At 44.7% G+C, this 12,098-nt stretch overlaps 1 protein-coding gene across 9 annotated transcripts in view; it reads right to left on the bottom strand.

Annotated features, from left to right (window-relative positions):
* The window catches only part of NUP214 (nucleoporin 214), a 77,513-nt gene that overhangs the window by 42,315 nt on the left and 23,100 nt on the right, over positions 1–12,098 (bottom strand). For 8 of the 9 annotated variants that reach the window (XM_073314484.1, XM_073314482.1, XM_073314481.1 and 5 more), the window contains 6 exons: positions 6,918–7,021; positions 6,181–6,363; positions 5,387–5,472; positions 5,193–5,276; positions 1,733–1,978; positions 456–617 (listed from right to left, as the gene is read on the bottom strand). In XM_073314484.1, coding sequence (XP_073170585.1) covers positions 456–617; positions 1,733–1,978; positions 5,193–5,276; positions 5,387–5,472; positions 6,181–6,363; positions 6,918–7,021 — 865 coding nt within the window. Of the gene's footprint in view, positions 1–455; positions 618–1,732; positions 1,979–5,192; positions 5,277–5,386; positions 5,473–6,180; positions 6,364–6,917; positions 7,022–9,417; positions 9,506–12,098 lie in introns of those variants that run through there. The other variant, XM_073314490.1, reaches the window with a different exon arrangement.

Below are 12,098 nucleotides of genomic sequence, written 5' to 3'. Positions count from 1 at the left end.
GTGGCAGAGCCAGGGGTTGAGCAGTGAGCACCCCCCGGCACACTGGAAAGTTGGCACCTGTAGCTCCAACCCCAGAGTCGGTGCCTATACAAGGAGACACATATTAACTTCTGAAGAGCCACATGTGGCTCCGGAGCCACAGACTGGCCACCCCTGATATATAGTCATCAACTCCTGTGTTTCTGCATAGATTAAAATGAATATTAAGTAGCCCTGGATGTTGATTCTTCAGGCATTTTTTTCTGAGAGTTCAAATAAGAGAGAAGAGACCACTGGCAGTGTTGTGTGGGGAATAATATACAGATCCTGTATGTATCAGACTTGGCTCACACCAAGGTCAATGGTTTCTTACCCTCAAAGGCATTAAAAGTCTATTAAATGCACTCACTACATAAATAAAAACACCACACATGTGTAGAAATGCCCAGAGTTTAGTCAGTTAACATTAGTTTTACCTGGAGTCTGGCTAGCCATCTGTCTTCTCAATGCTGCTGCAGCAGCTGCTTGTGGCGCTGGGACGGTGACAGTGGGAGCAGGGGCCCCATGTTTCACAGTCTTTGTTGCAAGCATTGTGCTATCTGCCCCTTGTGGAACGATTCTGCTTGAAGATGTAGGCACTAAAAAAAAAAAAAAAAGATACAGTTCATTGAACTCCCATGAACAAGGGAGACTCAAAAGCCCCTACTAGAATGTACTGACTCTTTAAAAGCGATACACTATATACCTGTTCCCACTGAATCCTCATATAGTCAGACAAGACGAATTTACAACAGTCAAGCAACTAGCAATTCATCAAATCTAGCAATGTTCACTTTCCCATAACTTCTAATGAACTGCAAGAGGTGGAGTCCTAATCAGCTATCTTTTCAGCATGCAGGGTGGGTCAAATTGCCAACCCTTAATCTTACTCCCTTTGGAAAAAGATAACCCAGTTCCTACATTAATTCCTTAATAAACCTTAACAATCAATCAATCAGAATGTCATCTGCTGAAAAAACACCTCAATCAGCTACCAGATGTAGGCAGTCACATAAAAGCATGGACATATTGGGTGGCTGTTTCTCAGTCTGTCCTTATAGTCATGTCTACTGACATCTTGCTTGATCACTAAGAGGATCCCTACAGAAGCGAGCACAACTCTTCTGGGTGTGGAGAGAAAGTGAACACACATCAGTAGTCACCTTACTGTCAGACACTGGGATGCCAAGTATTAAACCTGGCTACACCAGTTGAAAGCGGAAGTTAGACACAAAGCTACAAACTGAGGCCCTCAATATGCACATTTGAGCCGCAGGGCCATCTCCCATGTAAGATTTCATATTTATGGCTCAAAAAGGTTCATCCCTTTTTTTTGTTGTGGAACCTGAGGCACAAGAAGGTCAAGTAACTTGCCCAAAGTCACACATTAGTGGCAAAGGCAGGCGTCTTGACTTTCCCTCCTGTCCTCTAGACAATAGATAAGATAATCTTAGTTGAATTTCTCAGTCTTGATCTAAATGGCCCAGGCTATAGGAAAAGCACAAAGTTTCCAATGTTACTTCAACACTAGTGGCCTGAGTTCAAGGGGGCTATAATTCTGTACTGTTCATTGCTCTTGGAGATTTGGCAACATGAAGACAGACACCACAAAATCATTTCACCTAGAACTGAAGTTATGACAAGCACTGTAGAGATTAAACACATCAACAAGGTCACAAACAAGAAGGGGAATGCAGTTCCAAAATCTACTCACTTAAAGTGCCCATTGTGAGATGAGGTTTACCAAATGGTGGAGACTGTGCCATTAGACCAGGCTGAATAGAGGGAGTACGGACTACAGGAGCATGTCGGGGGACTTGGACTGGAGCAGCTTCCTCTTCCTGCTCTACAACCTGTGAATCGTCATTCTCCAGTGACTGGGAAATGGAGGATGTTGAGCTGACTTCATCCAAATCTTCATAATACCTCAGAGACAAGAAGGCTGATCGGGAGAGACTGGCTGCAATGGGAAGAGCCACATTATTTTGTCATCCAAAGCCAGTGAGGGTGCTATTTAATCTCAATGGCTAGGATAGAAACACCATGTCTATAAAACTTTTTAACTGTCTCATTTTAACTTAAGTGCAGAAGCTAACTTCTCAACTCTGGCACCACATGCTGTGTGGCCAGGCATTACATTACGGTAACATGCAATCTCCCGATCCTTTCAAATTTAAAAATAAGGGCTGCTTTGTTATATTCTTATAACTAATTGGGAGAGATTTATTTCTTCCATAAATAATATGAGAAACATTACATGTTTGAAAGTTACCAGTGCGGTCATTGTCAATGGACATTTTTTGGCCATAGGAACAAAAATGAAAGGGGTTCAAAAGTGTCTCAAATAATGAAGAGAGACTCCGAAGACACTTTTCGTACAATGGCATCAGGGACCCCATAAATGCTGTTAACTCACATGGTCTAATATGAACCGCCGATACACTTCCAAGGCACACAGGGCCGTTGGGGTTCTTCTCTTAGGAGCCTGGGTGCCAACAACCCCCAAATATTGGGATATTGAGACTGATTCAAAAACTACATTGGAGCACGTGACATTCCAAGGCTTCCCAATGCCATAAGAACCATTGTTCTGAGTCATAGGAGCCACCCATCCAAAAAGCCACCCACTGTGGTTATAACAGATGGAAACCTTTATTTTTAGTGGCTGCCCCTATTGCCCTGACAGATCTGAAGGTCACACTTGAAACTGATCTGTTAATATGCAAATTAGGACTCATCTCAATCTCCATATTTGTTACATTTACTGAAAAAAAACTTTTCTTCACAGTGGCATTCAGCGTTTGATGTTCACCAAGTGATGTGACACCTGGTGGGGTAATGAGTGGGCCAAGAGTTCTTTGGAACTCTCAAAGTGTTCATGATAAAGCAAGACAAAACCCTAGTTTCCAAAATGTTGAAGTGCAGGAGCTGTTTGTGATCCCGCGATTCAGGTTTCAGTCCAAATTGCAGCTTGAAATTCCCCAGCCATGTGTGCAGCGAGACAGCGTTTTGGCTGCTGAAATGCAATGCAGGTATGGAGATGGCAGCGGGAGGGTCGTAGGAGCAATGAGACTGACACTGAAATACTGGAAAGGCCAACTGTAGTAACTGTGATGTCTGTGTGTATGATAAGCTGCAGTGTTGCACTATTTCTGGAAGTTCTGTGCTGCCAAGACAATACTTTCAAGAATGGCATAAAGAGCAGCAGGTTATCAAAACACGGAGTCTGCAAGTGTCTCCACACTTTAAGATACTGAGAACCATTCTTAAGATAAAATTTAGTTTAAAGGTTTCTTGTTAATCACATGATAAGCTTCAACCTCACATCATTCCTCCCAGTCTCATGTAGAAACTATTGTAAAACAGTTATTCATCAGTCACATCTATATCAGTCTCACAAGCTACATTGTTATCTCCTTGACAAACCTGACACTTTAACAATGAAGTACAATACTTATGGTTCTTAGTACTGTAGGTCTAGTGTGAGGGAAGGAAAGAGGCAGGAACTTGCTATCAGACCACTGCTTCCTGCAACCCTTTGACTGCCTCCACCTCAAGATTTTAATGACAAATTGTTCTCTGCTGTTATTGTAAAGAAATGGTTCTTTGTGATTGAATATGCAAGACTTACACTGAATAACTACTTCAGAACAAGAGCTACTGGTGTTTGATTCTGAAATGAGTGCCACATACTTTGATTAAACTAGAGAACATGAAGAAAAGAGGCATTTAGTTTTAAACTGTCCTATTTTAAAACAATCCTGAACCTGGATTTCAGACTGGCAGGCTCACTGAGATTAAGAGACTAGACACTCATCTTAAATCTGTCTCATGAACAAAAGCTATAGTGTGAGAAAACCTTGATCTATGCAGGAAATAGCCCGACTTGATTATGTAAAGAGTTGTCACTTTGGATGGGCTAGCACCAGCAGGAGAGTGAATTTGTGTGGGGGGGTGGAGGGTGAGAAAACCTGGATTTGTGCTGGAAATGGCCCACCTGTTGATCACTTTAGATAAGCTATTACCAGCAGGACAGTGGGGTGGGAGGAGGTATTGTTTCATGATTTCTGTGTGTATATAAAGTCTGCTGCAGTTTCCACGGTAAACATCTGATGAAGTGAGCTGTAGCTCACGAAAGCTCATGCTCAAATAAATTGGTTAGTCTCTAAGGTGCCACAAGTACTCCTTTTCTTTTTGCGAATACAGACTAACACGGCTGTTCCTCTGAAAGCTATAGTGTGTGTTTGTGTGTGGGGGGGGGTTGCATATACATATGTACAGTACAAAGTTTAATGATGCTCTTCCCATGCCTTAGATCAGGGGTTCTCAAACTGGGGGTCGGGACCCCTCAGGGGGTCACAAGGTTATTACTTGGGGGGGTTGTGAGCTGTCAGCTTCCACCCCAAACCCTGCTTTGCCTCCAGCATTTATAATGGTGTTAAATATATAAAAAAAGTGTTTTTAATTTATTTGGGGGGAGTCACACTCAGAGGCTTGCTATGTGAAAGGGGTCACCAGCACAAAAGTTTGAGAACCACTGCCTTTTTTGTAAGCTCTTCAGAGCAAGGATCACCTTTTTGGTTTGTATTTGTACAGCACCTAGCACAAAGGGGTCCTGGTCCATGACTGGAGCTCCCAGGTGATGGAAATAACTCACTCAGCCATAAAGAGATATTTAGAATTTAGTCAAGCTTAAATAACTTTTAAATATTTAGTATTTTGAGTGATCATGGTTCACAACTAGTTTTACTCTGCATTTTTGTGAAAGGGCTTATAAAAGCCTTCTTTGTATTTTAGTATTGTAGATGCATTGCACAGAAATAACCAACACTACTATGAAGAAAACAGTTAAGAATTAGGGATTCCCTTTAACTTTGCCTCCATTTGCTATTTAGATTCCTTTTCTTAACTGTTTAGCAAATGGCACTATTGTTACTGAAAATAAGGCGGCCAACTTTGAGGACAAGCCAATAAAAGAGATATTCATTAGTCTAGTCTGAGCGGGGAAAGGAAACTTCTAGCTAGAACTAGTTCCACAGAAGCACATTATTTGGGGAAGTGAGGAATACAAGGGGCTACGGTAGCAATGTTTCCTTCTACAGATAAGGCAGGATATTAACAAGTTCTGTGGGAAGGCTTGCATGTTTCAGATTCCTAATGTATCAAGGGTTTACCTGGAGCAGTGGATCTCACAGGTGGAGTCTTCCTCTTGGCTAGGAAATTCCTCAGCTGTGCCTGTTTAACTGGGGACAATTTAGCTGCAAAATGGAGAAAAAAAATCACTAGTCTATAGAAACCATGGAGATTCAGTTAAAAGTCATTTTTAGAATGTGCAGGTGGGGAAAAAAAAAACAGAACAATGAGTTACCAGGTGCTTTTGGCAGAGGCTTGGCATACGATTCCAAGGTAGTTTTCACTAAGGCACTGCGCAGGCTCTCAAGGTCACTGTCAAAGCTGAAACAAGACAGAGCGGTGAAACAAAAGACAGGTCCTGCAAGAGGAATAGCCATATATCTGCCCCACATAAGCAGCTGTATGGGAATGAAGGAACCACAGGCTCATGTGGAAACACCATAATTTGATGCCCAACTCACCTGGAAGGGCTAAAGGACACAGGATTGTCTATCTGCATATGCCTCAATGACACTGCTTTACAACAGCCATTGTTCAATGCCACCAGAACCTCTTTAGGTGTTGCAATATTTAAATGCATGCATCAAGACCTTAAGTTACTTATGGAAAAAAAATCAAATGGCTAATAAATTCCCTCTTGTCCTAAATTAAAATTCTATTATAGTCCTCATGAGACATGACAATGGTAGATCATTTTTGAGGCTACACTTTCACAGTGTTTTCATTTCTGTGAGAGCCCATCTTTCATAGAGACACACTGATATATTAAACCAAGCTATCGCAAAATACAACAATTAATTTTCACGCCTATTTGAGGAGCACCTGTGTTACTGGTGAGCAGAATTTGCATATTTACAGCCAGTGCTCATTTTTCAGGATCCACCCCCTCTCCCTGACATCTCTACACTTAATTATATCTACAAAGCATGATTATTAAGTCTGTTTTGGACATGCCTTTTCATACATTACTATTGGGAATAGACTTAACTCAATACACTTCTTGCTACAACCTCCAAATATTACACATACCTTTGAGAACTGCTAAGAGAAGACGTGTCACTGGGCATATTCCATTGAGAAGTCTGATTATATAAGCGGAGCTGCTGCAGGCTGTCCACCAGGTGATTCAGCCTCTTCCTCTGCTGATTAATTATTTCACGATTATTAGCAAGTGTGTTAAACAAAGTCTCTCGCTCAGGAACAATCAGGCGCCTGGAAACAAGAAGAAACAAACAGGAAAAGATGAGAAGACCATTAGACACCTAGCTGCAAGTGCATACATACACAGAAAACTGGTTTATTTCATCAACTGACTTCAGACGACTTCAGCCCCCAAACCACATTTTGGTTTGAATATCAAGGCAGCACAGGTCAGTTGTGTATCTCTCTTTGTAGTACACTGCAAGTTTATTAATTTAACATGTAGGTACTTGTTCAACAAAAGGGCTTCATTACCAGTCTCCCCTGGATATGTTTAGTGCATACAAAGCCTATTTTACAGGCATTTCGGAAAGTGGAATTTACAGCATGTAGAGAATTTGCTGGAAAGCATCTAGCAAAGTCAGTCACAGTTAAATAGTCCGCAGTCTGAACTTTTAAATACAGGCAAAAATGGCTCAGTCAAATGTTGTTCACAAACTCTTTGAAAAAGTTGTGGAGTGGTAATCATAAAATGCCTTTTGTCTATTTATTAATGTCCTATTCCTAATTCATTAGTATGCTCCTTAGACACCGACTAGTTTTCTATTCCAATTTCACTCACTCACTTTTGGGTTTTTTTCTGTTCCAGATGCCGGTCCCACTCCAAATCCAGAACATCATTCACATCCTGAACAGCAAACTTCACATACTGGTGTAAGCGTCTAATTTCCTACCAAAGAGAAAAAAATGTCATCTTTCAATTCTCTTCGGCAGCGGTTCCCAAACTTGTTCTGCCACTTGTGCAGGGAAAGCCCCTGGCAGTTTGTTTACCTGCCACGTCCGCAGGTTCGGCCGATCGTGGCTCCCAGTGGCCACGGTTCACTGCTCCAGGCCAATGGGAGCTTCTGGAAGTGACAGCCAGTAAGTCCCTCGGCCCGTGCCGCTTCCAGCAGCTCCCATTGGCCTGGAGCAGCGAACTGCGGCCACTGGGAGCCGCGATCGGCCAAACCTGCGGACGCAGCAGGTAAACAAACCGTTCCGTCCCGTCCAAGGCTTTCTCGGCACAAGCGGCGGAACAAGTTTGGGAACCACTGCTCTATGGGAATCTCAAATCCAGTGAAGTAAATTAAAGACCCTGTAAAAGAACCAAAATAGAAGTCATGCAGGACACTCTTACATGTTCACATCTAGAAAATCTAAATCAGAATGGCAGAACCCTATACAGTGGAACTCTGTTTTACTAATCAAATCTGTCACTAGCTTACTGTCTGCCCTTGAGCAAGCCAACTTCTGTACCTCAGCTTCCTGCTTTCTACCAGTGCAAAGCGTTCAAGATGAAGTGTGTTACAAATGCTAAGTATTACACAGATCAAACCTGATTTTTCTAGAGCCATTTCCTACTGATGATGTGCTTGTCCCTAGTTTACATTACCTTTAGAAACCAGCAAAGTGATCAAAAACTTCAAGTTCTGTTATCTAGGTACTCATGTGGCCCCTCCCCAGTCACTCAAGGATTTGAGCTCTTCCCAAGCACTTAAGAACCTCTTCTCCCAACACCCACTATCTTCACATTACAGATAAAGCACTGAGGCACATGGGATATTAAAGTGACTTGCCCAAGGCCACAGAGTTCATTAGTGTATCTGACAACAGAACCCAGACATATCTAGTCCCAGTCCAGTGCACCAAATGTAAAACTATCCTTCGCCCGGCCTTCATTCTTCTCACATGTCACAGCATGAAAATGCCTAGTAGAACTCTGCCTTTGTACAGTGGAGGTGCATGCAATGGGAAGTTTAGTTTTACTGATTTCAAGAGTGCCCATTTAAATATAAATATCAAAATGAGATGGGATGCCAAAATCTATGCCTGCGACAGGATTCCATTGTAACTGTTTTTAAGATTAACACAAGGCTCTAGTAAGACAGACCAGGTCAACATGAAACCGAGTCCAGCTCTGCTGCTGACCCAGGGTTATACACTGGGCCCTGGTCTACGCTACGAGGTTAGGTCGAATTTAGCTGCGTTAGGTCAATTTTATAAGCAATGCAGCTACACAACCAAATCTGTTCCGTCAACTTAAAGGGCTCTTAAAATCGACGGCTGTACTCCTCCCCAACGAGGGGAGCAGTGCTAAAAATTGACCTTCTTGGGTTGAATTTGGCGCAGTGCAGATGCAGCATTGTGCAATTCGACAGTATTGGCTTCCGGGAGTTATCCCAGAGTGCTCCAATGTGACCGCTCTGGACAACACTTTCAACTCTGATGCACTAGCCAGGTACACAGGAAAAGCCCCGGGAACTTCTGAATTTCGTTTCCTGTGCCGTCAGCAGCACAGGTGACCATGCAGTCCCAGAATCACAAACGAGCTCCAGCATGGAGCCAAGGGGAGACACTGGATCTGATTTCTGTATGGGGAAAAGAATTTGTGCAGGCAGAACTCCGATCAAAAAGAAGAAATGCTAATTTATGCCAAAATCACATAGGGCATGGTGGAGAGAGGCTACACCAGGGACACACCAGTGCCGCGTGAAAGTTAAGGAGCTCAGGCAAGCCTACTACAAGATAATGGAGGCAAATGGTCGCTCTGGGTCAGAGCCCCACAGATGCCACTTCTATGATCAGCTGCATGCCATTCTAGGGGGAGGAACCCTACCAGTACCCCACCACTGTCCGTGGACACCTACAAGGGGGGGAGTCTCACGCAACACGGAGGAGGATTTTGTGGATGAGGAAGAGGAGGAAGAGAATGAGAATGCGCAGCAGGCAAGAGGAGAATCCGTTCTCCCCGGCAGCCAGGACCTTTTCATCACCCTGGAGCCAATACCCTCCCAAGGCGGGTTCCCGGACCCTGACGGAGCAGAAGTCACCTCTGGTGAGTGCACATTTGTAACTACACTACAGGGGTTAAAAGCAATTGTGTTTAATGTTTGATTTGCCCTGAAGAATTGGGATGCATTCGTGGCCAGTACAGCTACTGGAAAAGTCTATTAACATGTCTGGGGATGGAGCGGGAATCCTCCAGGGATATCTCCATGAAGCTCTCCTGGAGGTACTCTGAAAGCCTTTGCAGAAGGTTTCTGGGGAGGGCTGCCTTATTTCGTCCTCCATGGTAGGACACTTTACCATGCCAAGTCAGTAGCAAGTAGTCTGGAATCACTGCAGCACAAAGCATGGCAGCAAATGGTCCTGGGTTTTGGTCGCATTCAAGCAACATTCGGTCTTTATCTTTCTGTGTCAGCCTCAGGAGAGTGATATCATTCATGGTCACCTGGTTGAAATAAGGGAATTTTTGTAAGGGAACAGTAAAAGGACCCGCTCATGTTGGGCTGTTTGCGCTTGGCTAAAAGGAATCATCCAGGAGAACAGCCACACAGTGGGGGGAAGGGTGTGCTGCACATCCAACCCAAAACCGCAGCCCCTCCTTTTAAACAGTAAACCCAACTGGCATTGCTTCCTATGGGAAAGGAGGGTGCTTCAATTTGAAACCATTCCTACATGTTATGAAGGCAGAAGAAGCCAACCCCGCGTACCCTTTGGCTTACCATGGCAGCCTGGAAACCGAATTCTGTTGCCCAGCTGTGTGTGATGTGTCACCATACCGGCAGGCACTCAATATAAAAGGCAAAATGCAACCTTGTACCTAAAACACACGTGCTGTCTGCTGTGAATTGCTTGATTCACTGTGAAAGTCTCCCTTTTGTTCTCAGAAATTTATTTTCTTAAATTTTACTCTCCCTTTTTATCCCCCCCGCAGGTGCAAATGTTTCTATGCTCCCCATATCAACTCCGTCCCTGAGGTTATTGCAGATTAAAAGGCAAAAAAAAAAAAATACTTGTGATGATGTTTTCCAAGCTCATGCAGTCCTCCCACACTGATAGGGCACAGCTGAACGCATGGAGGCATTCGGTGGCAGAGGTCAGGAAAGCATACAGTGAGCATACAAGAGCACAGTCTGCTGCTGCATCCATTGTATAACTGCCTGCTTTCCTCACCAAATTCCATATCCTCCTCACCCAGACGCCCAAGAATGCGGGGGGTTGGGGGAGAGCCCCCTCCGGGTACACAGCCACTCCACTCCAGAGGATGGCCCAAGCAACAGAAGGCTGTGATTCAAACAGCTTTGATTTGTAGTGTGGCTACAATAAGCAATGTGGCCTTGTCCTTCCCTCCCCGCCCCACCCCACCCGGGCTACCTTGTCAGTGATCTCCCGAAAGACTGCATGGATTCAAAACAATAGGGACTTTATTTCCTTTGCCAGCTGTGGAGGAAGGGGGATTGGCTTACAGGGAAGTAAATTCAACAAAGGGGGCAGTTTTGCATTGAGGAGAAAAACACACAACTGTCACACTGTAGCCTGGACAGTCATGAAACTGTTTTTCAAAGCCTCTCTGATGCGCAGCGCGCCTAGCTGTGCTCTTCTAATCACCCTGGGGTCTGGCTGTTCAAAACTGGCCGCCAGGCCATTTGCCTCAACCTCGCCATAAATGTCTCCCCATTACTCTCACAGATATTATGGAGCACACAGCAAGCAGCAATAACAATGGGAATATTGGTTGCGCTGAGGTCTAACCTAGTCAGCAAACCGCACCAGCGAGCTTTTAAACATCCGAAGGCACATTCTACCACCATTCTGCACTTGCTCAGCCTATAGTTGAACTGTTCCTTACCACTGTGTACGGCTTCATGAGCCTTGGGAGCAAGGAGTAAGCTGGGTCCCCAAGAAAAACTATAGGCATTTCAACATCTTCAACGGTAATTTTCTGGTCTGGGAAGTAAGTCCCTTCTTGCAGCTGTTCGAACAGTCCCGAGTTGCTAAAGATGCGAGCGTCATGCACCTTTCCCCGGCCACCTCATGTTGAAGTCAGTGAAATGTCCCTTGTGATCCACCAGTGCTTGCAGCACCATTAAGAAGTACCCCTTGTGGTTTATGTACTGGTTGGCAAGGTGATCCAGTGCCAAGATAGGGATATGCGTTCCATCTATTGCCCCACCACAGCTAGGGAATCCCATTGCAGCAAAGCCATCCACTATGACCTGCACATTTCCCAGAGTCAATACCCTTGCTAGCAGAAGGTCTCCGATTGCCTTGGCTACTTGGATCACAGCAGCCCCCACGGTAGATTTGCCCACTTCAAACTGATTCCTGACTGACCTGTAGCAGTCAGGTGTTGCAAGCTTCCACAGGGCTATCGCCACTTGCTTCTCAACTGTCAGGGCAGGTCTCATCCTAGTATTCCTGCACTTCAGGGCGGGGGAAAGCAACTCAAGAAGTTCCATGAAAGTGGCCTTACTCATGCGAAAGTTTTGCAGCCACTGGGAATCATTCCAGACCTGCAACAGTATGCGGTCCCACCATTCTGTGCTTGTTTGCCGGGCCCAGAATCGGCATTCCACTGTATCAGGCAGCCCCACTGCCACCACGATGTCCCAGACTGCCACAGCCTATGCTTTCAGGAACATCTGTGTCCATGTCCTCCTCACAATCGTCTTCGTGCTGGTGTCTCCTAGCCAGGTACTGAACATATTGCAGGATAATGCGTGAGGTGTTTACAATGCTCACAACAGCAGCGCTGAGATGAGCGGGCTCCATGCTTGCCGTGCTATGGCGTCTGCATGGGTAACCCAGGAAATAAAGGCGCAACATGATTGTTTATCGTTGCTTTCAAGGAGCGAGAGGGGAGACTGACGATATGTACCCAAAACCACCTGCAACAATGTTTTTGCCCCATCAGGCATTGGGAGCTTAACCCAGAATTCCAATGGGCAGCGGGAACTGTGTGATAGCTACCCACAGTGCACCAC

This window comes from Lepidochelys kempii, chromosome 16 (genome assembly GCF_965140265.1).
Source record: "Lepidochelys kempii isolate rLepKem1 chromosome 16, rLepKem1.hap2, whole genome shotgun sequence".
In the NCBI taxonomy this organism is placed as follows: domain Eukaryota; kingdom Metazoa; phylum Chordata; order Testudines; family Cheloniidae; genus Lepidochelys; species Lepidochelys kempii.
This window is presented reverse-complemented; position numbering and strand designations above follow the sequence as displayed.